The following is a 23820-nucleotide window of genomic DNA, read 5'->3' on the forward strand; positions in this document are numbered from 1 at the left end:
TATGGGATCAGGGAAGAATATATCTCAACTAAGGGAGTCATTTTATGGTTTCCAAGAGACTTGATTATAAATGGGATCCCAGGTCCAAGGAGAGATCCCCAGATTGTTCTCTGGACAGAGGAGAGGGTGCCTAAACCGGCCTTGGCCTATAACCATACTGATGAAGATTTTGCTTATCACCATAGATCCTTCATCCGACGATGGATGGCGATACAGATGGAAAACCACATTGGAGCACCGGACTGAGCCCGCCATGGTCCAAATGAGAAGCAGAAGGAGGAAGAACATGGAAACAAAACTCAGGACCGTGAGGGGTGCGATCACCCACTGATACAAGGGAACTGATCTAATGAGAGTTCACCAAGGTCAGTTGGACTGGGACTGAATGAGCATATGATCCAACCAGATTTTCTGAATGTGGCCGGATTCTCTGAATGTGGCTGGCCCGGAGTCTTTCTGAAAAGCCATTGACAATGACACTGGGACTTGTTTCCTCTGCATATACTGGATTTTTGGGATCCAGCCTGTTTGGATACTCACCTTCCTGAACCTGGAGGGAGGGGGGAGGAACTTGAACTTCCCACAGGGCTGGAAGCCCTGACTGCTCTTAGGGATGGAGAGGGAGGAGGAGGGGGAGGGGGGAGTGGGAGGGTGTTGGGAGGAGGGGTGGAAATGGAAACTTTCATAATTTAATAAACTTTGGAAAAAAAGATATTTTGAAAGGCACTGAACAGCGTAATGAAATCATTGATGGGAGGCAGGGTATGTTGACACATAGCTGATTTTATCAAAACCATTTCTATATGAAAATGGCTAGAAACTTACTAGCTTTGGATCATGTTAAAAGTTATATTTGTTTTTCTGTTCTTTTCATACTGCTGTAAAATGTCGTTGAGCCCACTTAAAATAAAAATATAACAGGGCAATGGAATTATCAGTATGGCTGTTGAGTTGAGTAGGTACACGGCTGGTCCCTCCACTTTAAGTCAGACTAAGTAATATTTACAATTCTAACTAAAAGTCAACTCAAGTAAATGAAATAATAGTGGCCAAATATTATTCCAATGAAAGATGTGTCACAGAAAAGAGTACATATCAGACAAGTCCTTCTGAGAAAATTATGAGGGGGGAGAGAAGGGAGGGTGGAAGGGGACATGGAAGGGAGGGAGGAGGAGAACATGAGGGAATGTGATGCTCAAGAGTGGGGAAAGACAGAGAAGCAGAGAAAGGAAAGTGATATTCTGATTGAGGGAGCCATTAAAGAGCTATCAAGAAACAGCACTAGGGAAAATCCCAGGAATTCTCAAGGATGACTCCAGTTAAGACTCTAAGCAACAGTGGAGAAGATGCCTAAATTGGCCTTCTCCTGTAATCAGACTGATGACGACCTTAATTGCCATCATAGAATTTCAATGATCAACTGATGGAAGCAGGTACAGAGATCTACAGGGAAGCACTGGGCCAAGCTACCTGAGACCAGACCAAGAGAGGGAGGAGTGCTAATATGAGCAAAGGAGTTAAGACCATGATGGTGATACCCACAGACACTGCTGACATGAGCTAGTGAGAACTCAGTGACTCTGGTCTGATAGGGGGCAAACCTGCATAGGACTAAAATTTAGGCCCACTGAATGTGTGTGTAACCAATGGTGGTGGGACCAGGATTTATTTCTAGTGCTTAAACTGGTATCTAGGAGCCCATTCTTTTTGGAGGGATACTTTGCTCAGCCTAGATGTAGTGCGGAGGGTCTTGGGCTTGCCTGGAAGTGAAATGTCAGACTTTCTTGACTCCCCATAGGAAGCCTTAACCTTTCTGAGGAGTGGATGGGGAAAAGTAGAGTAGAGGGAAGGTGGAGGAGGCAGGAGCAGGGGAGGTAGAGGGAATGGGGATAGCTATGCAAAATGAGAAAAGATTGTATTAAAAATTCTTTATAAAAAAGAAGTTCCCATTGGAGCAATATATCCAAAAACCACAAATATATACAAAGAAATGTTTTAATGGTCTTCTAAGACTAGAGTAGTAGCTCTGACAGATTTTAAATGCACAGACATTTCTCCGGGAGGTAGTATAAAAGTGCTAAAATTGGTCTGTTGTGATGGTTACACATCTCTGTAAATAACCTAAAATTTTTGTTTGACTAGAGAAAAACTTTCTTTCCTACAGATACTTTGAGAAGCTACTGAGCAGAAGAATTAAGCCTGATTAAAGAACACTGAATTTTACATTAAGAATTAGTGATTTATGCTTAAAAATATATCTTAGAAAAGATGTTATCAAAAAAAGTGATATTGTTTTTAGAAAAAAAGAAAAGGCAGGCATATCTCAACTATCTCCAAATTTGTAAACTATTTAAAGATGTTAAGCAATCCTTGTCATTTAAACTGACAGTTGAGAACAAGTATACTACACTATTTCAACAGCAGCTATTTTCTCATCTAATCCTGATAGGAAATAAAAACATGTTCGTGCTCTTCCCTTTTGAAAGAAAAGGAATTATTATGACATTATATCCAATAGTGTTAAGATAGTAAATAGGTACGGTTAAATTTAAGCTCATGTTGTAATGACTTTAAATGTTCATATGCTTTTCACTTAACCAAATGACCTTTGATCTGATTTTAAAAGTTAGAATAAATATAGACATGCACAAAAAGCCCTATCCTCAAGTTATTGAGAAAAAAAAGTGATTCCAAAAGCTGACTGTATAACAGGCATACTCCTACAAGTATTCCTATTCTATTAATCTTTCATCATTATAGATATATATTTTGAAAATACAAAATTGATAAGTTTACTTTTTGACAATTATCATTTAAAGGACAGATAATTTTTTTTATAAAATTCTGTAGTTTGTGAAGTGCACATATTTGTTAAAATTTTTAGATATGGTAGAGATTTTGTCTTATTTTGCCAACCTTACCCCATGACAGAATTTCAACAATATTCCTACAACTATACCAGAACATATTTTGTGATTATCCTATCCAAAATGACATACATGTATAAATTTAAAAGACAGTCCTAGGAAGATGACTAGGTAATATCAGTGATATGTGTTTATTTTATAGGTCAAAGAAATGAAAGAAGGGGATAGCAACCTGTGTTATAAAAAGTCAATGTCTGGGAGTATTTACCTGCCAGTGGAGGATGATATTCCAAATCAAACCAAGAGTCAGCTTATGATTTCCATCCACTATGTCACTGCTTCCTATATTCACCAAATCAACCTGATAAAAAAGAAGAAACTATTTGAATGGATAGCAAATGATTAATTATAAATAAAACAAAATGCAAAAGTATTACATTTAGCTATTCTTAGCGCCTAAGCAACAGTGCAGATTTAAAATGTAATCCAAAAATGAAATGAAATGCATTTTTAAGTTCACTTTCCATATTAAATAAGTACCTAGGAAATAGATGATGAAAGCATTAACATATGAATGTACCACTGCACATTAAAGAGACCAATCAGAGTTCTCCAAATAAAATGGATAATAGTAATAATTCACAAAAGATGCATGAAATTAAGACATACTGACATATATTAAATCAAGTTGAAACTTAGAAACAAAACACATAAAAATAAAATAAGAAACATCAGCAGTATTTCTCTGTAGTATAAAAGAAAATCGGCCTGGTAGTCATGGTGCACTACTTTAATCCTAGCACTCAGAAGCAGAGGCAGACAAATATCTATGAGATCGACGCCAACCTGATTTACAGAACAAGTTCCAGGATAGTGAAGGCTACAAAGAGAAACTCTGTCTTGAAAAAAAAGAAGGAAAGAAAGGAAGGAAGGAAGGAAGGACAGTAGGAAGAAAGGAAGGAAAGAAGGGAGGAAGGAAAGAAGGAAAGAAGGAAAGAAGGAAGGAAGAAAGAGAGAGAGAGAAAGAAAGAGAGAAAGAAAGAAAGAAAGAAAGGAAGAAAGAAAGAAAGAAAGAAAAAATAGAAATTCTGATATGACTTTGGATGAATGTATTTGTCTGAAATCTCTTGCTTTAGAAAAATTGCCCCTTCAGAGGACTGATTTGGGAAACAAAACCTGTGTTTACTTTTCATAGTAAATTTTGATGCTCTGCTTAGAATAAGGTTTGTCCTCAAGGGTTACAGCTTAGTTCCCAGTGTAAAGGACTGAGAGATGGAGAAACATAAAAGTGGGACTTGGTGAAAGAATTTCATGTCATTGAGTGAATCAACTTTAGAAGAAATAGGTTTTCATGTATAAAGATATGGATAGCAAGGAAATAGATTAGCTTCCATAAAATTTTGGTTTTCTCAGTTTGAATTTTTGTTTTTATTCCTTGGCATATAAGCAAGCTCTCCTCTCTTTCTCTCTCTCTTCCCCCCTCTCTCTCACACACATTCACACACACACACAGAGACACACAAATTTCCAACATGTGATTCTTTCTTCCATGCTAACATCATGCCTTTCGACCTCTAGTAGCAATAGGTATTAATAAACACTTTGGTAAGTGACCAATTATGGGAAGTTTGTTATAACAACACAAAACACATCATCGAGGCAAGCTATGTCACTTTTCTTATGTTACTAGCATAATAATTAAAATTAAGTTAAACATGAGCTAAAGAAAATTAAGAACATAAATTTGGTCCTTGTGGTATATGTATATAATCTCATATTCTTGGGAGACAGAGACAGGATTGTTCCAATGAAATCAGCCTTTGTGTCTAAAACCTAATATACCAAGGAGGAAAATGTGGTACATAGACCCAACGCATTTTTATTCAGTCATTGAAAAGTTTAAATTCTTTCATTTGTAATAAAATGGTTGGAGCTGCATCTGGCTATGTGATATCCAATAAAGTGAGCACAGAATGGCAAACACTGTGTGATAGAGCTCCTTAGCAAAATCTCCAAAAGTTAATTTTACTGATGTTGAGACTAGAATACAGGTCACAGAATAGTTGGAGCACAGGAATTAGAAAGGTGGTGTCTGGAAAAGGCTAATTAAGGGTCAGTAAGTTACAGTATGATAGAAGCAAAAAGTTCTGTTATACAATTTGCATGGTAGGGTGACTTTAGGCAACAATAATGTAGTGAACACTTCAAAATGGTAGAACAAAAGATTTTGGAATTTTTCACCAGAAATATGTGGTTTTTGAGGAGTTGTATTTAATTTGATTTAAACATCATATGATATATATATATATATATATTGCAACTTTATATAAGATTTCATTAATAAGCATATTTTTGTTTCTAGTATCAAGAAATAAAATTGAATATTTTAAATTTTAAGCTATTATTTATTTATACATTCAAACATTTTATTTACACAATTGCCTGAATAACATATTAAGTTTCTTTCCTAATTATCATGAGTTAATGGTTCTATTTTGCTTATCCCTCTTTCTTCTCACTTTCTCCCAATATGATCAACTCATGCTTTTTCTTGACATCTATGATCTTTGTGATGGTTTGGATAAGAATTAACTCCATAGACTCATGCATTATTAACCTTATAGGCTCATACATTTGAATGCTTTGTCTTTAGTGTGTGGAAACTGTTTGGGGAAAGACTAAGAAGCATGGCCTTGCTGGAGGAGGTTTGTCACTGTGGGATAGCTTTGAGGTTTCAAAAGCATACACGAGGCCCAGTCTCATTCTCTCTGCCTCTCTCTTATAAATAATATGTAAGCTTTCTGCTGCTGCTCTATTTCTGTGCCTGCCTGCTGTCTGCCTGCCCACTGCCAACCTGCTGCCATGCTTCCCACCATGTTGGTCCTAGACTCACCCTCTGGAAAATAGAAACAAGGCCCTAACTTATTATTTAAAAACAATGCCTTGGTTATGATGTCTCTTCACAGTAATAGAAAAGAAACTAAGACAAACAACCTTTTATATGAAATAAGAATTTTTTCATAGACAAAAATCCACAGGACTTAAATAAATAAGAGATCATATGTAGATAAAAATGTTTTTGTAAACAATAATCCCCATTATTTATTCATTTTAATAATTATACTGCATTTAATATTTTAGATATTTTATAAAACAGCTATCCAATCCCCGTTGTTAGATATTTGAGTGCTGCTATGATCTTAGCAGGTTTTCTTTTGTGTTATTTTAAACTCTGCATGGACAAATATTGTGGCCTGTATTGCTTCAATACCAATTATAATGAAAGTTTTCATTATATTAAAGCATGTGTATATGTATTTTTCTGTGTGTAGATTTTTGTGCGCATTTCCACATGCATTTATAAAAAAGTTTACTATATATACATTTAATATTTAATCATTTATTATTTAATATTATTTAAATATTAATTAATGATCAAATATTTAAATTTATTTAATGTTTAATATTATAAACAATAAATATTTAATAATATATTTAATCATAGTCAGCCTCTTCCCATAATTCTTTCAGATCTATGGCATTCTTCAAACCCTACACATTTGTGTCCTTTTCTATTTTAAAATAAAGACCATTAAGTCCAATTTCTGTATACTCTTGGGTATGTGGCCTTCACTGGAGTATGATCAACATGCCAGAGGCAACAACCTTAAAGAAAACTGATTTCGCCTCTCCAAACACTATCAGTATGGGCAGAACTCAGATGTGGGTGGGACTTCTCGCTCACTTCCCCTCTGCATGTTGGAATTTTGTTTGGCTTAAGCTTAACTCTCTGTACTGCTGAGAATTCATATTTGCACCTGCCTTGGTATTGCACTATAGCGCTGTAGTAAACAATGCAAGAAAATATTGTTTCCTTGGAGTCATTTATCCTTTATGGCTCTTAAAATCATTTCTCCTCCTCTTTCACAAAGATCCCTGAGCATCAGGAAGAGGGGGTGTGATCCAGACAACTGCTTTCAGGCTGAGGATTTTCCAATTTTTTTTGTTCTCTGCACCTTGACCGGCTGTGGATCTCTATATTAATTGAAATGGACTACAAACAAAAGGGCTTAGAGATTCATTGATCTATAGGTGTGATGAGAAGTCACTAGGACAGCTAGGATTGGGAGCAGTTGAAGGGGTGGAGCAGAAACTCCTGCAATCCATGAGGGTGACTCTTGTGAAGACTCCTAGCAATAGAGGGTTGGGAGTCTGAATTGGCCATTGTCTATAGTCAGAAAAGGCATCTAGTAGTGGGACTGCCTTTACTTGTTGGCCAAGGAGGTCCTGTGGAAATCTATAAACAACCCAGTCTTATGCTAGGAAAAAAGGTAATTCTCTTAAAACTGACAGCAGTTGCTGAGGACAACTTCCAGTGAGCTCATTGAACATAGAGAAATCAAGCTGGGGCAAGTTTGAAACTTTCACCTCTACAATTCTAGTCTCCTTGTCACATACCTTGACACCAACCCATCTACAGTCTGCTCTGTCTGCAAGATGTACCATGGCAATGGTGGCACAGAACAAGGACGAGTGGCCAACCAACTTTTGCTTCAACTTGTTCACACTAAGAGAAGCCCACGTCCTACACTACCTGTATGACCAGGAACCAGAGACTGAATTGCCCAGAGATTTATGGTAGAACCAAACGTAAGTGGCAAAAACAAGTCATGAAATGATTCCTAATGATATTCTGCTATACTAATAGATCTTTGCCTCATCTTGTAGTCATCAAAATGGCTTCCTCCAGCAACTGATGGCAACAGAGTCTCACAGCTAGACATTATGTGCATAGAGAGTCTAAATTGGAAGTCTCCATTGGGTCCCTTACCTAGGATATGAGGGAACCCTGTAAAAACTGGAGCAGGAAATACTATGTAGGAGTGAAATGTAAGACACCAGGAGAACACGCCCCACCAAATCAGCTAAGCAGGAGTCACATGGGCTCACAGAGACTGAAGGGGTACGCATGCGGCCTGCATGGGTCTGCATCAGGTCCTCTGTGTGTACATTGTGGCTGTTTGTTTGCTTCCCTTGTGAGAATCCTAAAAGTGGACGCGCGCATATCTCAGATTCTTTATCCTATGCTTGGGACACTTTTCTTCCTATCTGGTTGCTTTTTCCAGCCTAAAACTGAGGGGTTTTGTCTTGTCTTATTGTGTCTTCTTTTGTCCTATCTGGAAGTCATCTCTTGGAGATCTCCTCTTTTCAGAAGAGGAAGCAGAGAGGGAGTGGATCTGGGTAAAAGGGGAGGTGCTGAGGGTGGAGCTAGAAGTGGAGGGAGGGGAAACTGTGGTTGGGAAATATTGTATGAAAGAATAACCTATTTTTAACCATCAACTTGAGGAATAAAAATTAGAGCAAATCGTAAAAAAAGAGAGGAGGAAGGGGTAAAAGTGAGTGATATTCTTATAATAAATACTAGGATGTATGTGGGCGTGTATATGTGAGTATGATAGATGAAAATAATTCTGTGACTGAATACACTAATGCATTTTGTCATGCATTTGTATTCTAGGCAATGGAGGAGAGATGATGAAACTTCCCACTATTTATGTTTTTAACTCTTTTACAATTTTAACTTGGAAGTTACAGTTTATTCAATAAGGAAACCGACAGTTTACAAATAAAAGGTTAATGCATTTTAGGCCAGCAATGACATGGATGTTTTGTAGCTACAGACCCTAATGACAACTAATCCATACCATTTAGCCAACAGAAAATAAAAGATTTTTCAGAGTATGTTTTCAAGATATGTGGCTTTCTCAGATCTTTTCTGTAATTCACATTTTTTGCAGGTGTAGATACTTTTGTTCCTTAGTTTTCTGTATAATATCCGAATTAAAAAAATACGAATTATAAAGGGAAAAGAAATAAACACAAGCTATCTTGTCACTCTTCAGTCTTGCTATTTGAATGGAGCTATCCCCAAATTACTACAAATTAAATTTTATCAAATAATTGCACTCAAAAAATGAACACATTCTAAAAGAGAATATTAAATGTCATTTTAAAAGTTTGAGTATACATTCAGAATCTTGACACTCTTAAACAGTGACTAATGGCTTAGAACCTACCATGCATTGGATTTTATTAGATAAATGTCTATTCTGGTAGCTACCTTTTATGAGTATACTTTCATCATTTATTTGTATTTCACATCCATATATTTATTTCTCGTGAATAGTAAATAACCTATGAAGTTTCTTCCAACATACTAGATGATCCAGGTTTCCTTTATAAACATCCTAAGTGTTTTATAAATTATTAACATGTAGTTAAATATACTTATCTATAGTTAAGTGAATTTGTCTCAAGGATTTACATAATCCTTCTAAATACAATGCATTTAAAAACTGAAACTAGAGAAAATTCAATGTGGCTTCACTGACTTGTAGTATGTGCTTTTCTAAAAACATTAAGATTTAAACTATTTAAAATTTCAAGAACTATGGCATAAATCACCACTCTCTTCTTCCACTGAGACATGAATGTAATGAATATTTTATAATTGAATGATGAATAGTCTAATATATATAATAAAAAAGGAAAAATACTGTGATTGTATACCTGTCCATGAAACCAAGTTTTCTTCAATCCCTGCTTTATGTTTATATCGTTTTAATATTGACTTAAGGCATTTTTATTAATTTATTTTGTATGCAAGTACAATGCATGTGTACAGGCGGTTCTTGAAGAACAAAGACAATGCATATGTGGAGATAAGAGGACAATTTTAAACAGCTAGTCTTCTCCTTCAACCATGTGCATCCTGTGTATCAAATATAGGTCTCTGAGCTTGGCAACAAGCACCTTTACCTCCTGAGCCCTGTTCTCTTTCGCTATTTTCAATGGTTTAAATTTTATAACGTCATTCATTCTATGACTTTTACCAGCTATCATATACCACATATATGGACTAAGATATGTTAAAATAATAGTGGCTTTAAACAAATGAAAGTACTTTTCTATAATTTAACCATTTTTGATCTCAGTGTTGTATCATAGGAGAATGCTTTAATGAAGCTATGTTTTCATATATTGCTTACATCACATTTAACAATGAAGTGGGATTTTTGTCTGTCTGTTTGTTTGTTTTAAGTCCTATAACCTTGAGCAAACATAAACACTTGAAAGGTTGATATACGTTAAAACAAACATTGAGTCCATTGTGGTGCATGCCATTAAACCCAGTACTCAAGGGGCAGAGGCAGGCAGAGATCTGTGAGATTGAGGCCAGCCTGGTCTATAGAGGGAGTTCTAAGACAGTCAGGACCGCTACACAGAGCAACATTGTCTCAACAAAACAAACAAATCAGCAATTTAATAGAAAAAAAATCAAGATGAAAGTATCAATTCAGAAAGCCTAGGTGACTACAAAATGTAATCTATACTTTTTTGGCAAAGTAGGTATTATAACTAAACATAACTAAGTTTATTTTATAGTTTGACACTAGAAAGTAACACTGGAGAAAGCACACATTTTCCTCATTAATGATTTTACGTTATAGAATAAAGTAATTTTTCATGCAGTATTACTTAAATTGAATTCTTTTATGAAATATACATTTCATATGTGTTAATATATTATGCTACTTTTCTAAAAGCAGGCATATATAACCTTTGCTTTCCAAGCTTTGCAATTTTGGCCGTACAATTTTAAAAAGCATTATTAACATTAAGTATAGTAAAATCTAAAATTTTTAATGCTATTTGTAAGTATATAAGTATTATTACACAAAGTCTTGATATGAATGTATCACTGATAAACAAGTACCTTAAGTTTAGGTATAATATACTTGAAAAAGTTGTCTTCCTCTCACTGTGAAAGTTAAAGTCTAAGTTATGTAGTAAGACTAGCAAACTCATCTTACCTAATTCTTCAAATTCTTTTAAATGAAAGCATTCTTCAGCTTAAGAGCAATAATATCACAATGCATTGGAATATGAATTTAAAATTGAGATATGTATTTGTTGTGCATTGTTCTGTTTTACAAAAGAATATTTTAGAATATTTCACAGATGATGGTGTGGATACAAATCATAGAACCATTTGGCAAATAGCCAATAGTAATTTCACAGGACTAACAGTACTGGTTTCTTCTGGAATCTGGGAAATCAGCATCTCTAATGAGCAAGTCTTTTGAAGACCTATTATGAGGTTTGAAAATAATGACATCTTGAAATTTGAAGGCAAATGGATGGATCTAAACATCATATTGAGTGAGCTAACCTGACCCTGAAAGACAAATATCATATATACTCACTCATAAGAATCTTTTAGACAGAAAGCAAAGAAAATCAGCCTACAATTCACAATTCCAGCAAACCTAGACTACAATGAGGACTCTAAAAGAGATGTACATGGATATAATCTACATGGGAAGTAGAAAAAGACAAGATTTCCTGAGTAGATTGGGAGCATAGGGACCATGAGAGAGGGTTGAAGGGGAGGGGAGAAGAAGGGAGGGGAGGTGAGAAAAGTGTACAGCTCAATGAATTCAATTAAAAAAAGAAGAAAATGTACAATACAGTGTGAGCTTCTTTGTGACATTGTCTACAAGTATAGTACTGGATTTTCTAATACAGACTCTTGTCTCTCTGTTTCCCTACATGATTCAGAATGTACACCCCCACAATTGCTTCATTTCTGTCTTATGTTATATTCATGTATGTATTCCAAGTAGAAGAATGCATTGTGATAATTTCTTTTCTTGAATTTTGTTGTTGTTGTTGCTGCTGCTGCTGCTACTGTCATTCCTATCATCCTTTCTTGTCACCCCCTTCTTCTAGGATTTCTCTGTGTGTCCTTTACTAACCTGGAACTTGTTCTGTAGACCAGAATAGAACTCAGAGATCCAACTGCCCCTGCCTCCTGAATGCTGGGATAGTAAGCATGTGCCACTACCTCCTGGCTCCCTTCCTCCATTTTATATATAATTTCCCCTAATAATATCACTTACATTTTCAGATGTACAGATAATATAAAGACAGATGATAGATTGTATAGACAGACAGATCAACAGGTAAGTAGGTTGATAGATAGGTAGATAGATAGATAGATAGATAGATAGATAGATAGATAGATAGAGGCATTGTGTGTATGACAGAAAACTTGTAATGCTTGTTTCTCACTTATTTGCTTAATATAAGAATTTCCAATTTCACTCATTTCCCTGAACATGATATATATTTATTCCTCTGACTAGCTGAACAAAACCTCAGTGTGCATAAAAAAAGAAAAAGTAGTAATAGAAATAATACCTTTCTAAAAAATCTTAACTATAAAATTTGGAAGTTATATTTCAATATTGAATTTTAAAGGTGATAAATGAAAAAAGTTTATATTTAGTAAAATATTTGCACTGATATACTTCAAAATATGAATTATGACTATTTAAAACTTTTGTGTATTTAAAGTACATACAACATTGTTTATTTAAAGAACAATTTCAAATTCCTTTATCTCTGATCATATGCCAATAAGAGTGAATACTCTCACTTTTCAAATCAGAGACGTTTGACAATCACACAACAAATTCAGTGATAATTTTCAATGGCTGGATTAACTGAAGAATTGAATATAGCTGACCTCTGAGTTAATTTGCACCTAAGTTTTTAAAATATAGTTTGGATTTGTGGTTTAATAATGTATAGCACTGAACTCATTTTCTTTGTCCTAGTAGATCTGAAGTTAACTGATACAAATTTGACAGCTTTGATAGTGAATTAAGGAGAAGTATTTAAGGGATTGTTATGAGGTCCTCAACTGCCACAGCTAACATTAAATCTTTAGAGATCTGGAAGATAAGAATGTCTCATGGATGGGGAGACCTTAGAAAAAAGCAGAGTGTTGTGGAATATTTGTTTAACTATGCAAAGGTATGTTGCATTTATTTATGTTGTGGAATATTTGTTTAACTATGCAAGGATGTGATGTGGGATTCGCCTCTGTATGCTGTGATTACCATTAATGAATAAAGAAAATTGGCTTGGCCTGATAGGGTAGAACAGAGCTAGGCAGGGAAAACTAAACTGGGAGAAAGGAGAAGTTAGAGAGCAGGCATGTAGCCTCCACCAGAGACAGATGCCAGATGTAGGACAGAACTTTACCAGGTAAGCCACAATGAGATGGCAATACACAGATTACTAGAATTGTGTTAAAATTAAGATATCGGATCTAGCCAGTAAGAAGTTAGAGCTGATGGGCCAAGCAGTGATTTAATGAATACAGTTTCTGTGTGATTGTTTCAGGTCTGAGCTGCTGAGCAGCTGGGAACCAAAAAGCAGCCTCCATGCAACAAAGATGTATTGCATGTTCAGGGTAGGGTGGGGAGTAATTGGAGAGAATAGGAGAAGGGGAAGGGAGTGGGAACTTGGATTGGTATGTATAATAAAAGATAGTTTTCTTTATTAAGCAAGCAAGCAAGCAAGCAAGCAAGCAAGAAAGAAAGAAAGAAAGAAAGAAAGAAGAAAAAGATGTTTAATTATATAAAGATTGGTTGTTTTATTTTACATGAGAGATGTAAGTTTTATATGGTTGAGACATAACAGCTTAAGTTGTTTCTCAATGAAAATGTTTTTAGGTCTAAAAAGATAATTTGATGTTGATAATACAAGTCAGGAAAGAAAATAAATTAGATGTGGAACTTTGGACTCACCAAAGTAGGGTTGATAATAGAGCATTTTCTCTGAATTTGCTAAATGCAAATGGACTGGATATTATAAATGTAAATCTTACATAATAATTGTTCTAATTTTATATAGTCTTAAAGGTAAAACCTATCTTTTTATTTAGACAAACAGGGGAAATGTTGCAGAATATTTTTGACTATGTAAAGATATGTTGCATTTGTGTATGACATGGATTATTTGTTTAATTACATAAAGATGTGTTTTTGTTTTAGTTTACCTGCCAAAGGCACCTGATTGGTCTAATAAAAAGCTAAACAGCCAACAGCTTGGTAGGAGGTGTAGGTGGAGCTTGCAGGCATGGAGAGTAAGTAGGATCAGGAATTTACGCTTGAGTAGGAGATAAAGGGAGATGCCAGGGAGATGCCAGAGGACAGTCAGTTGGTGGCCTGAAGAAAATGTTCAAATTATGGTTTATAAAGAAGTCACATCAAAAAGTATCACTTTATAACATGACTAAAACTAATTTTAAAAATTTTGAAAGAAGGGATTTTGCATGAATGGAAAAATGCAGATTCCAGAAGCTAAGGATTATTAAGTTAAAACATCAGTGCCAGGTGTAGAATATTTCTCTGTGTGCTGTTTGTGAAGCAATTCCCATTAGGCCCTCCCAAACTACAAGGTATAGCCACTTACATTGGATGCCTAGCAGAGTTTTATGGAAAGAGCCTGTTTCTAAAGGCATAACACACTTTTATCGTTGAACATACAGATATCATGCTGGAGCGGAGATGGAAACTTTCTCCCTGCTGGCTCATTTCCACAGTGCCCGAAGATGCTATGCAGGCAGCTGGGGGAGAAAAGCTACCAATGATCCTTGCAGCTATGCACTCTCCATGCTATAAATCCAGTTTCCACTGGTTGAAAGGTGGCAGGAGTGTTATTTATCAGACACCCATTCTGACAATGGGAAGTCATCCTTGGTATTATTGGACCTGGTCACATGCCCTGGTCAGGAAGGCCATAAAACCAACTTCTGTTTTGCCAAATGGTCACGTTATCAAACTGCCTGGTAAATATTTAAGTGTGTGCTGAAAGGCTGGTTCTCCTCTCAGTATTTCTCAGAGAAGCTTCTCTTGTTTGCAGTTTGTGGCAGTTAATGCAAGAGATTCACAACTGCCAAAAGTGTTAAGAATAATTGATTTTGATTTTAGCACTAAATATCAACCTGTCCCAGGCTCATGGGATATGTTAACAAGGTGTTGAAAGAGTAAGATTTAAATGTTAGGGAGGAGCATAGTCTACAGTACATGGCATAGCAATAGCACAACAGTTGTGGTTGTCTTCACAGTGCCAGCACTACAGGCTTCTATCTACATGAGTGTCATTTATGTGTGCATTGAAAAGCCAAACTCAGGTGCTCATTTATGTGCCACATTTTACCCATTTAGGCATCTTCCAACCACAGAAAATTTAAACTACACATTAAAAATTCTTATTTGAGAGAAAAAAGGCTGAAAATACTATAGAACAGCGTTCTAAGTTCTTCTAAAACAGGGTGCTCTCTCTCTCACACACACACACAAAATAGTTTTGAAGTGATAGAATTGATACAAGAAAAATGTTCATTTTCATTGGAAATTTGTTCTCTATCCATTAAAAAAGCCACAAACAAACAGAGGCTCTAGATAATTTTGTAAAATCTAGAACAGGTGAAAAGACAAGCAAAGTCATTTCATAGTGTCAGCCTATTCTGAGGGAATTCCGAATTTGTACTATCCTTTCTTTGTTTTTCAGTACCATAGCCAGCCAACTTTATTACAAAAAATAGGCAGTCAGGGGAGCAGAGAAGAATGTACAGCTCAATAAAAATGAATAAAAAAAGAAAGAAAAAAGAAAAAAAACAAATCAGCTTTGCTCTCAGCAAATATTATAATGACGGTATCACTGGATTTAGACGTTATTTCTTTTCAATACGTGGCTTTCCCTAAACTAAATTAGCGATAGCAGAGATAAGATCATACTAAAACCACTGCCACATAGAAATAAAATCAGACCATAAAGATGATGTGCATGTTATATGAAGATAAAATATGAACAGAATTCAAGTGGGGATAAAAGAACAGGAATGAGTTGCTGCCCCTTCTCAATACCACTTAAAGTTTTCCCTTTCTTCTCGTTTCCTCCTTCAAAACACCCATGTCTCTCTATTCTCATCTTCAGATCTCTTTCACTCTGGCCACTCCTCCTTCAGTACTCGTGTCTTTGGTTATGCCAGGTTATGCTTTGTATATAAGACCTGAAAATGACACCGTCAGTTGACATGCCAATGTCAATGCATGATCAAAAGCTACAGCCAATATAATGACTGCTGTGTTGTTTTGAAAGAAAATGTCTCCCAAAGAGAGGGGCACTATTAAAAGGTATGCCTTTTGTGGAGAGGATGTAGTCTTGGTGGGGGAAGTGTGTCATTCAGAAGGCAGGCTTTGAAGTCTCATACCTGGCTAAGCCACACCCAAGGAGACAGTTTACTTCCTGTTGCCTTTTGGATCATAATGTAGAAATCCCCAGCACCACATCTGGTCTGCCTGCATTCCACCACACTCCCAGACATGATGATCCCTTCTATGATGGTAATGGACTAAACCTCTGAAACTGTAACTTGCATCTCAATTAAATGTCCCTTCGAAGAGTTGTCATGGTCATGATGTCTCTCAGAACAATAGAAACTTTAACTAATACAGCTACTGAGAGAGAAAAAATTAGTCTTCTTTGGGAACAAACTCTCTGGAAAGTTATCCAATCCCCCCCCCCCCGCATCGTGTGTGTGTGTGTGTGTGTATCTGTGCATTTGTAATAATAATATTTAAAAAAATAGGAACTAGGAGGACATGGATTTGAGAGGGAGTGCAGGAACCAGGAGGAATTGAAGGATGGAAAAGAAGGGAGGAATGATGAAATACATAATTTACCTATGAAATGGTCAGTAAGAATATTTTTTTTAAAAAAGAAGAGTTATAGAAAAAGAGGAAACAAGAACTGGTTAAGCGTCAAGCATTAGAAATGACCATGACTGTGTAAACCTTTTCCTGCTCCAGGGGAATGTATATGTTGCTACCTGGTTGATATTGTAACCATAAACCATCTCTGCTTCCTGTCGGCACATGGAAGTAGCATGGTCTCAAAAGTGAATGGCTTCCTTATTTTCTCAGCAATGTAAGACAATGGACAGCATAAGGATTTTCACTATACAGGTTTCAAGCCTCATCCAGAACAACAGAGGATGTTCCATGCACTGTATGCTGCCCTACTTACACCCAAACCCACCTAACATGTTACTTTCTTTGTATGAGATGAGTCCAGTGCCTGTGATTTTATTAGCCTCCTCCCCGCAAACACAACACATATTCATGGTTGCATTGATCCAATCAACAACACTGGAAAGATATTAATGAGTTGGTTAGAGAAGATTTAAGTCACCAGGTCATTGTTTGAACATATATATTCATATTGTGTTGTGCATCTATCTCATAGTACTCTACTAAAGCTATTCTTTTATAGTTCAGAGATAGTGTTTTTATTCAACTTAATTCAGCCACTTAATGCATCACTGTCCATGGTTAAGTCCTTCAATGATGCCTGTTTATGAAAATAATCCTCAGTTAGAGTCTCTTCAACTTTGGTTTTCGATGTGTCCTAGTTAGAGTTTCTATTGCTGTAATGAAACACCATAACCAAAACCAAGTTGGGGAGGGAAGAGTTTACTAGGCTTACACTTCAGCATTGCTGTTCATCACTGAAGGAAGTCAGAACAGGAACTCGAACAGCAGGATCCTAGAAGGCAGGAGCTGATGCAGAGGACATGATGGGAAGCTGCTTACTGGCTTGCTTCCCATGGCTTGTTCAGCCTGCCTTCTTATACGACCCAGAACCACCAGCCCAGAAACAGCCCCACCCACAGTGTGCTGGGTGCTCCCCCATCCATTGATCATTAAATAAGAAAATGCCTTACAGCTGGATTTTACAGAAGAAGGCATTTCCTCAGCTGAGACTTCTTCCTCTCTGTGATCTTAGCTTGTTTCAAGTTGACACACACAAAAATACCCAGTCAGTACAGACTGTGCCTTCTGTTTCAGGACAGTAATTACTACACTTGGCTTCACAAGATAACTTAGACCTTTATGATCATTATGTTGGTGGTTGTCACAACAGACTGTAGATTAAAGGTTTTCTTAATGGTTTTTCTAATTATAAATAGCACCAGATATATCTATTGGGCTCTGGACATTCTAGAACATTAAAGAATAACATAATGACATTATATTATTGCGATAATGGCAAAGCTGGAACTTTCTTAATGCCTGGAGGACAGCACAGATTTGAGCTTGGAATAATTAAACAAAATTATTAAACTGTTGTGTTTTTTATACCCAACTTTATAAGGAGAATTTATACAAAGTGAATGCTATTTTGTATATCTGTCTACTATGCTTTGGAGCATGAGGAGAAACGAAATGACTATTCTAAATCTACAAAGTATTTATATTATTCTTGTACTTCATTTTAACATTAAATATGTTACTATTAAAATGATTAATTTATTACTTTAAATAAAATATATTATGATTAAGATTTATTTATAGACTTAGAAGATTTCTATAATACTATGTCCTTGTTATTTGTTTTAATTCTCTTCAGCACAAAACAACACTTTTTTAGATACTCTTCCAATAGACTTTATCTATATTCATTCCAGTATTTACTCTTGAAAGAACTTCTCTTTTTATCTAATATTCTAGAAAAATTTTAAGTATAATCTTTATCATGTTTTTTAGATCTGTGTTTCTTCCTTCATTTCTCTACCTCACTATGTCCTTAATCCCTCCATCTCTACTTGATTTTGCACACTGTACTTTTCAACTATAAAGTCCTCATTTCAAAGGTATTTTTATTACTTTGCCTGGACCATCTTCTTATAGTTAGTCCAAGAGCTCACTTCGTTTAGGTCTCAATTTATATTATACCTTAACCAAGAAGTCTTTCCAGACTTCCTTTTCTTGTAACCATTAGTCATTTGTATACTATTAGTGTTATATATATTACATAACATATATATGTGCATATGTATATACTCACAGGTATGTATAAATTATGCATGTATGTTTTATGTATGTATGTTTGGCAACATCTACCACATAAAGATTACCTTCTGCACATATCCTTGATAACATTTGTTATTTTTTTAATTAGTGACTCTCAATATTTTTGTTGTTGTGCATTGACTAGATGATGGTTATCTTTACAAGTTTTCATTAGGCCATTTTATTCTAACATCAGAAAAACTGAAAATTTAAAGCTGGAAAGCAATCATGTTTGTAAAGTTTCTATAAAATAAATTTCATATGTTAAACGTGACAATGACCCTACATTCATAAATTCAACCTGTTACTTTACAGTTTTCAATTTTACGTCCTTTGTCTTAGTCTATTATGACTAGACGAGTTGAGAAATACATGCAAGAACGTACATTATTAAAAACCTATTTTGTATTGCAGTTATTTTAAGAATATATGGTAAATGCTTTTGTAATTACATTTTAAAGAGTTTTGGATATAGTCAGAAATATACCAAAAGTGCCTTATAGACATATTGGTCTATTAGAAAGTTTGAAGAAGTTAATATGACAGAAAAACTATCTCCCTGCAAGGTCATGATGAAAACGGGAAGTTCAGTCTTCCTGAGAGGAGACTAGATCTCCTCTCTCCTGATCACCCATTTAGTTATGATTGTTTACTTTTTCTAGTACAACATATGTATTTTCATCCAAGTATACTAAACCAAACAGTCCTTCCCCTTCCTAGTAGCTGTGTCTTTGTTAAATTTATATTTTCGATGTGTGTTTAGTGACACAAGTATTAGCTCGAATCGCACAAAGTATGTGAGCATTAGAACTGAAAACATGGCATACTATTCAGGAATCCATGTCTCTTTGTTTTACAGAATATTGCTATATGAAGGACTCAGTCTGTCTATTAGAATAGCTACATCAAGTAACATATAGAAACAATATGAAAGTCGTAGCAGTTACAGGTTTCACCTTTCTCTGTCCTCTATGATTGTGTACATTGGCTTCCAGAATTACATTAGCTGCAAGCACATACAAAGGAACTAGCACATGGGCTCTGAATAAGAGCTTCTGCGATTTACAAGAGAACGTAAGAAGCCGTCTCTCCATTTGGGCCAAAGCCCTTTCTCAAACATTAAGCATGCTGTTTCATGGTATTCAGACCTTGTTCTGGTCACCACTTACATTATTTTTTTGTAAGACCTGCAGTGCCTTGTTGACATTGTTCAGAGCATGAACTCTTGTAGCTCCTTTTTCTTTTGGCTAAAAAAAATCAGAGAGAAATGGTGTTTACTAGGGAACAAAGAAACAAACAAAAAAACTACCTAAAAAAACAAAGATGTATAAATTTCACATTTAAGTTTGAATATTTTACATTTACAGGAACACATACTGTGAAGCATTTATTTTAAAAAAATGTCTTCAGGTTTTGGGATTTGTCCTTATCATAGCACATCTTCAGCATAAAGAATCCACCTCCTGGGAGAGAAAGCACATTTTTTTTTCCTTTACAGTACAATTTGGAATAGTTGAGCCTTCACTTTTTTTTAGCTCAGTGTATATTATTATAATACCATGAATGATGGAAAACATTAACAAAATCTATAAGGAAAGTAAGCAATGAGATAGAAAAGTAAGTTTTAGAAAAGTTTGAAGGACATGTGAGTTTCTTGGACTGCTCACACTCCACTCTTTATAAGCAACCCTTAGAAAACTCAGTTGGTCATAAAAGAAAGGGAATAATAGAAAATAATAACAGGTTGAATAATAGGAGGAGGGACATAGGAGACGGAAATGGAGGTGAGTCTGATCAAAAACACATTGCTTGAAATTGTCAAGTAAATCATAATAATGTACAGAATCGTCAAATACAAATTACAGGAGGCCACTTCCTAGATAAAACCCTAGTAGCACAGACAATAAGAGCATCAATGAATAAATGGGACCTCCTGAAACTGAGAAGCTTCTGTAAAGCAAAGGACACTGTCAGTACGACAAAAAGGCAACCTACAGATTGGGAGAAGATCTTCACCAACCCCTCATTAGACAAAGTTCTGATCTCCAAAATATACAAAGAACTCAAGAAACTAGGCACTAAAACTCTAATTAATCCAATTAAAAAATGGGGTACTGAACTGAACAGAGATTCCTCAACAGAAGTTCAAATGGCCAAAAGACACTTAAGGTCATGCTCAACCTCCTTAGCGATCAGGGAAATGCAAATCAAAACAACTTTGAGATACCATCTTACACCTGTCAGAACAGCTAAACTCAAAAACACCAATGATAGCCTATGCTGGAGAGGATGTGGGGTGAGGGGAACACTCATCCATTGTTGGTGGGAATGCAAACTTGTGCAGCCCCTTTGGAAATCAGTGTGGCACTTTCTCAGGAAACTGGAAGTCAACCTTCCTCAGGACCCAGCAATTCCACTCTTGGGAATATACCCAATGCCCTATCATACTACAAAAGCATATGTTCAACTATGTTCATAGCTGCACTATCTGTAATAGTCAGAACCTGGAAACAACCTAGGTGCCCCTCAATAGAAGAATGGTTAAAGAAGGTGTGGAACATATACATATTGGAGTTTTACTCAGCAGTAAAAAAACAATGAAATCTTGAATTTTGCATGCAAATGGATGGAAATAGAAAATGCTTTACTGAGTGAGGTAACCCAGACCCAAAAAGAAGAATATGGTATGCACTCACTCATCAGTGGATTCTAGCCATAAATGAAGGACATTGAGCCTATAATTTGTGATCCTAGAGAAGCTAAATAAGAAAGTGAACCCAAAGAAAATCATATAGTTTTCCTCCTGGATATTGGAAGTAGACAAGATTGCCAGGCAAAAGTTGGGTGCACGGCGGTGTGGGGGGTGCGTGTAAGGGGAGATGGGTAGAGAGAAGGGAGAAGGGGAGTATTTGGGAGAGTTTGGGGGAATGGGATGGGTGGGATGGAGGAAGGGTGGATATGGGAGCAGGGAAGTAAATATTTTAATTAAGGGAGCCATTTTAGGGTTGGAAAGAGACTTGTTTCTGGAGGGATTCTCAGGCCCAAGAAGAGGTCCCCAGATTCTTCCCTGGGCAGCTGAGGAGAGGGAACCTGAACTGGCCCTATCCTATAGCCACACTGATGAATATCTTGCATATCACCATAGAACCTTCATCTGGCGGTGGATGGAGATAGAGACAGAGACCCACATTGGAGCACTGGACTGAGCTCCCAAGGTCCAAATGAGGTGCAGAAGGAGGGGAACACGAGTAAGGAAGTCAGGACCACGAGGGGTACATCCGCCCACTGAGATGGTGGGACTGATCTAATGGGAGCTCACCAAGTTCAGATGGACTGGGACTGATGGAGCATGTGATCAAACCGGACCCTCTGAATGTGGCTGTCAATGAGGGCTGACTGAGAAGCCAAGGCCAATGTCACAGAGTTTTGATTCTTCTGCATGGACTGACTTTGTGGGAGCCTGTTTTGTTTGGATGCTCACCTTCCTAGACCTGGATGTAGTGGGTAGGACCTTAAACTTCCCATGGGGCAGGGAACTCTGACTGCTCTTAGGACTGTAGAGGGAAGGGGAGGGGGAAGTGGGAGGGAAATGGGAGGTAGGGAGGAGGTGGAAATTTTTAATAAAGAAAGAAAGAAAATATATAATGTTATATGATCAATAACGCAGAGCTCTCCCACACAAAATGTTCAGTGAGCATTCAGAAAATGAGAGTCTGTGAAATGTTCAGCACTAAATGGGACATACTTATTACATCCCTTACTCCAAGCCCTAGGGATATTCTTAGGCATAAGAGCCAGAGGTTTTTGATGACAAAAAAAGAAAATCTGTTTTCCAGACATAGCATGTTGGATGCACATTGAAACAAACATGTGTGATTGCGACAACAAGATCTGTACATGACAAGATCGCAATGTAGAGTAGGAAGGTGGTGGGACATAAAATCCCAAAACTATCTATCTGCAGAGTTATTGCTATTTGATAGACACGGAAAGGCGGAGTCAATTTCCACCAATGATGTGATTCTTGGCAGACTGGCTAAATACTAGGGCAGGTTTCACTATCAATACGAGCTTGGCAGCAGAACCTGGGCTCAATGGGGAAATAGGAAATGTTTAAAAACAAAACAAAACAAAAACAAAAACAGGCAGTGGTGGGGCACGCCTTTAATCTCAGCACTTGGGAGGCAGAGACAGGTGGATCCCTGTGAGTTGGAGGCCAGCCTGGTCTACAAGAGCTAGTTCCAGGGCAGGCTACAAGGCTACAGAGAAACCCTGTCTCAAACCCCATCCTCCCAAAAAAAGTAAAGAAAAAAGAATGATTTTCAATGATAGTTTGGAAGGTGTAGGAGGATGGATGGGGTGGTAATGACCAGAATTGGGGTGAGAGGATGCATATTTTCAAAATACAATACATGAAATTCCCAAATAATAAATTATCACCAAAATATGTAATGCTGAATTAGAAGAGTATTTCTTTGACTACTACCTAGTTGTCCTAGTCACTAGAATTCAAAATTTCAAAAGCCAGTCTTCTTAGTTTATATTTAGTTTTTCCCAAAAGTTGTATCCCATCCTTTAATTTTAAAATAGCATCTGCATAATTAATTAAAATACACAAAACCTTATTCTTTCTAACTGATAAGTTTTAGAAATTTGATTGTTATGATACTTGTATTTATTATCAATTATTATTTTTGATGAATTTCCCTTAACGAAAGTTTTCATTAGCCATGTCCCGGAATATATCAGAAACTAACAACTTTCCTACTAAAAACTTTTCCTTGATATCTTCAAAAATGATGTTGGAATAAGTCAGCTGCCGAAAACAGTGATTTATATAGCTCTCATTTTAAACTTAGGGAAGCTATTACTTAGTAAAAGTCATGACCTCCAAGGCCTGGTTACAACTTTTTGCTCTTTCACTTTTGGACTATGTGAGCATGAGAAATTTCTCCCCATACTCCGGTTGCCTCACCTGTTAAAACAGAGCTAATTAAAATAGCTGTTCTACAACTTAAAATAGGAATGTGTGTAAAGACGTTAGAAGGGGAATTTTGATATAATATTTTCAGATGTTTGCTCTATGGAGTTGGTAGTACATACAAGATACTTCACATGATTATTAAGTAACTTGCAATGCCAATGTTTCCCTACAAATTGCATATGTAATTATTCTAAAC

The 23820-nt window shown here is 36.2% G+C and overlaps 1 protein-coding gene across 8 annotated transcripts in view; it reads right to left on the reverse strand.

The window, feature by feature from the left end:
- Dmd (dystrophin) overlaps window positions 1-23820 on the reverse strand; it is a 2257783-nt gene that overhangs the window by 1748719 nt on the left and 485244 nt on the right. For all 8 annotated transcript variants that reach the window (XM_085684598.2, XM_085684595.2, XM_087902601.1 and 5 more), the window contains 2 exons: window positions 19810-19887; window positions 3136-3228 (listed from right to left, as the gene is read on the reverse strand). In XM_085684598.2, coding sequence (XP_085540724.2) covers window positions 3136-3228; window positions 19810-19887 — 171 coding nt within the window. The remainder of the gene's footprint in view (window positions 1-3135; window positions 3229-19809; window positions 19888-23820) is intronic.

Source organism: Myodes glareolus, chromosome X (genome assembly GCF_982192425.1).
Source record: "Myodes glareolus chromosome X, mMyoGla1.1, whole genome shotgun sequence".
In the NCBI taxonomy this organism is placed as follows: Eukaryota; Metazoa; Chordata; class Mammalia; order Rodentia; family Cricetidae; genus Myodes; species Myodes glareolus.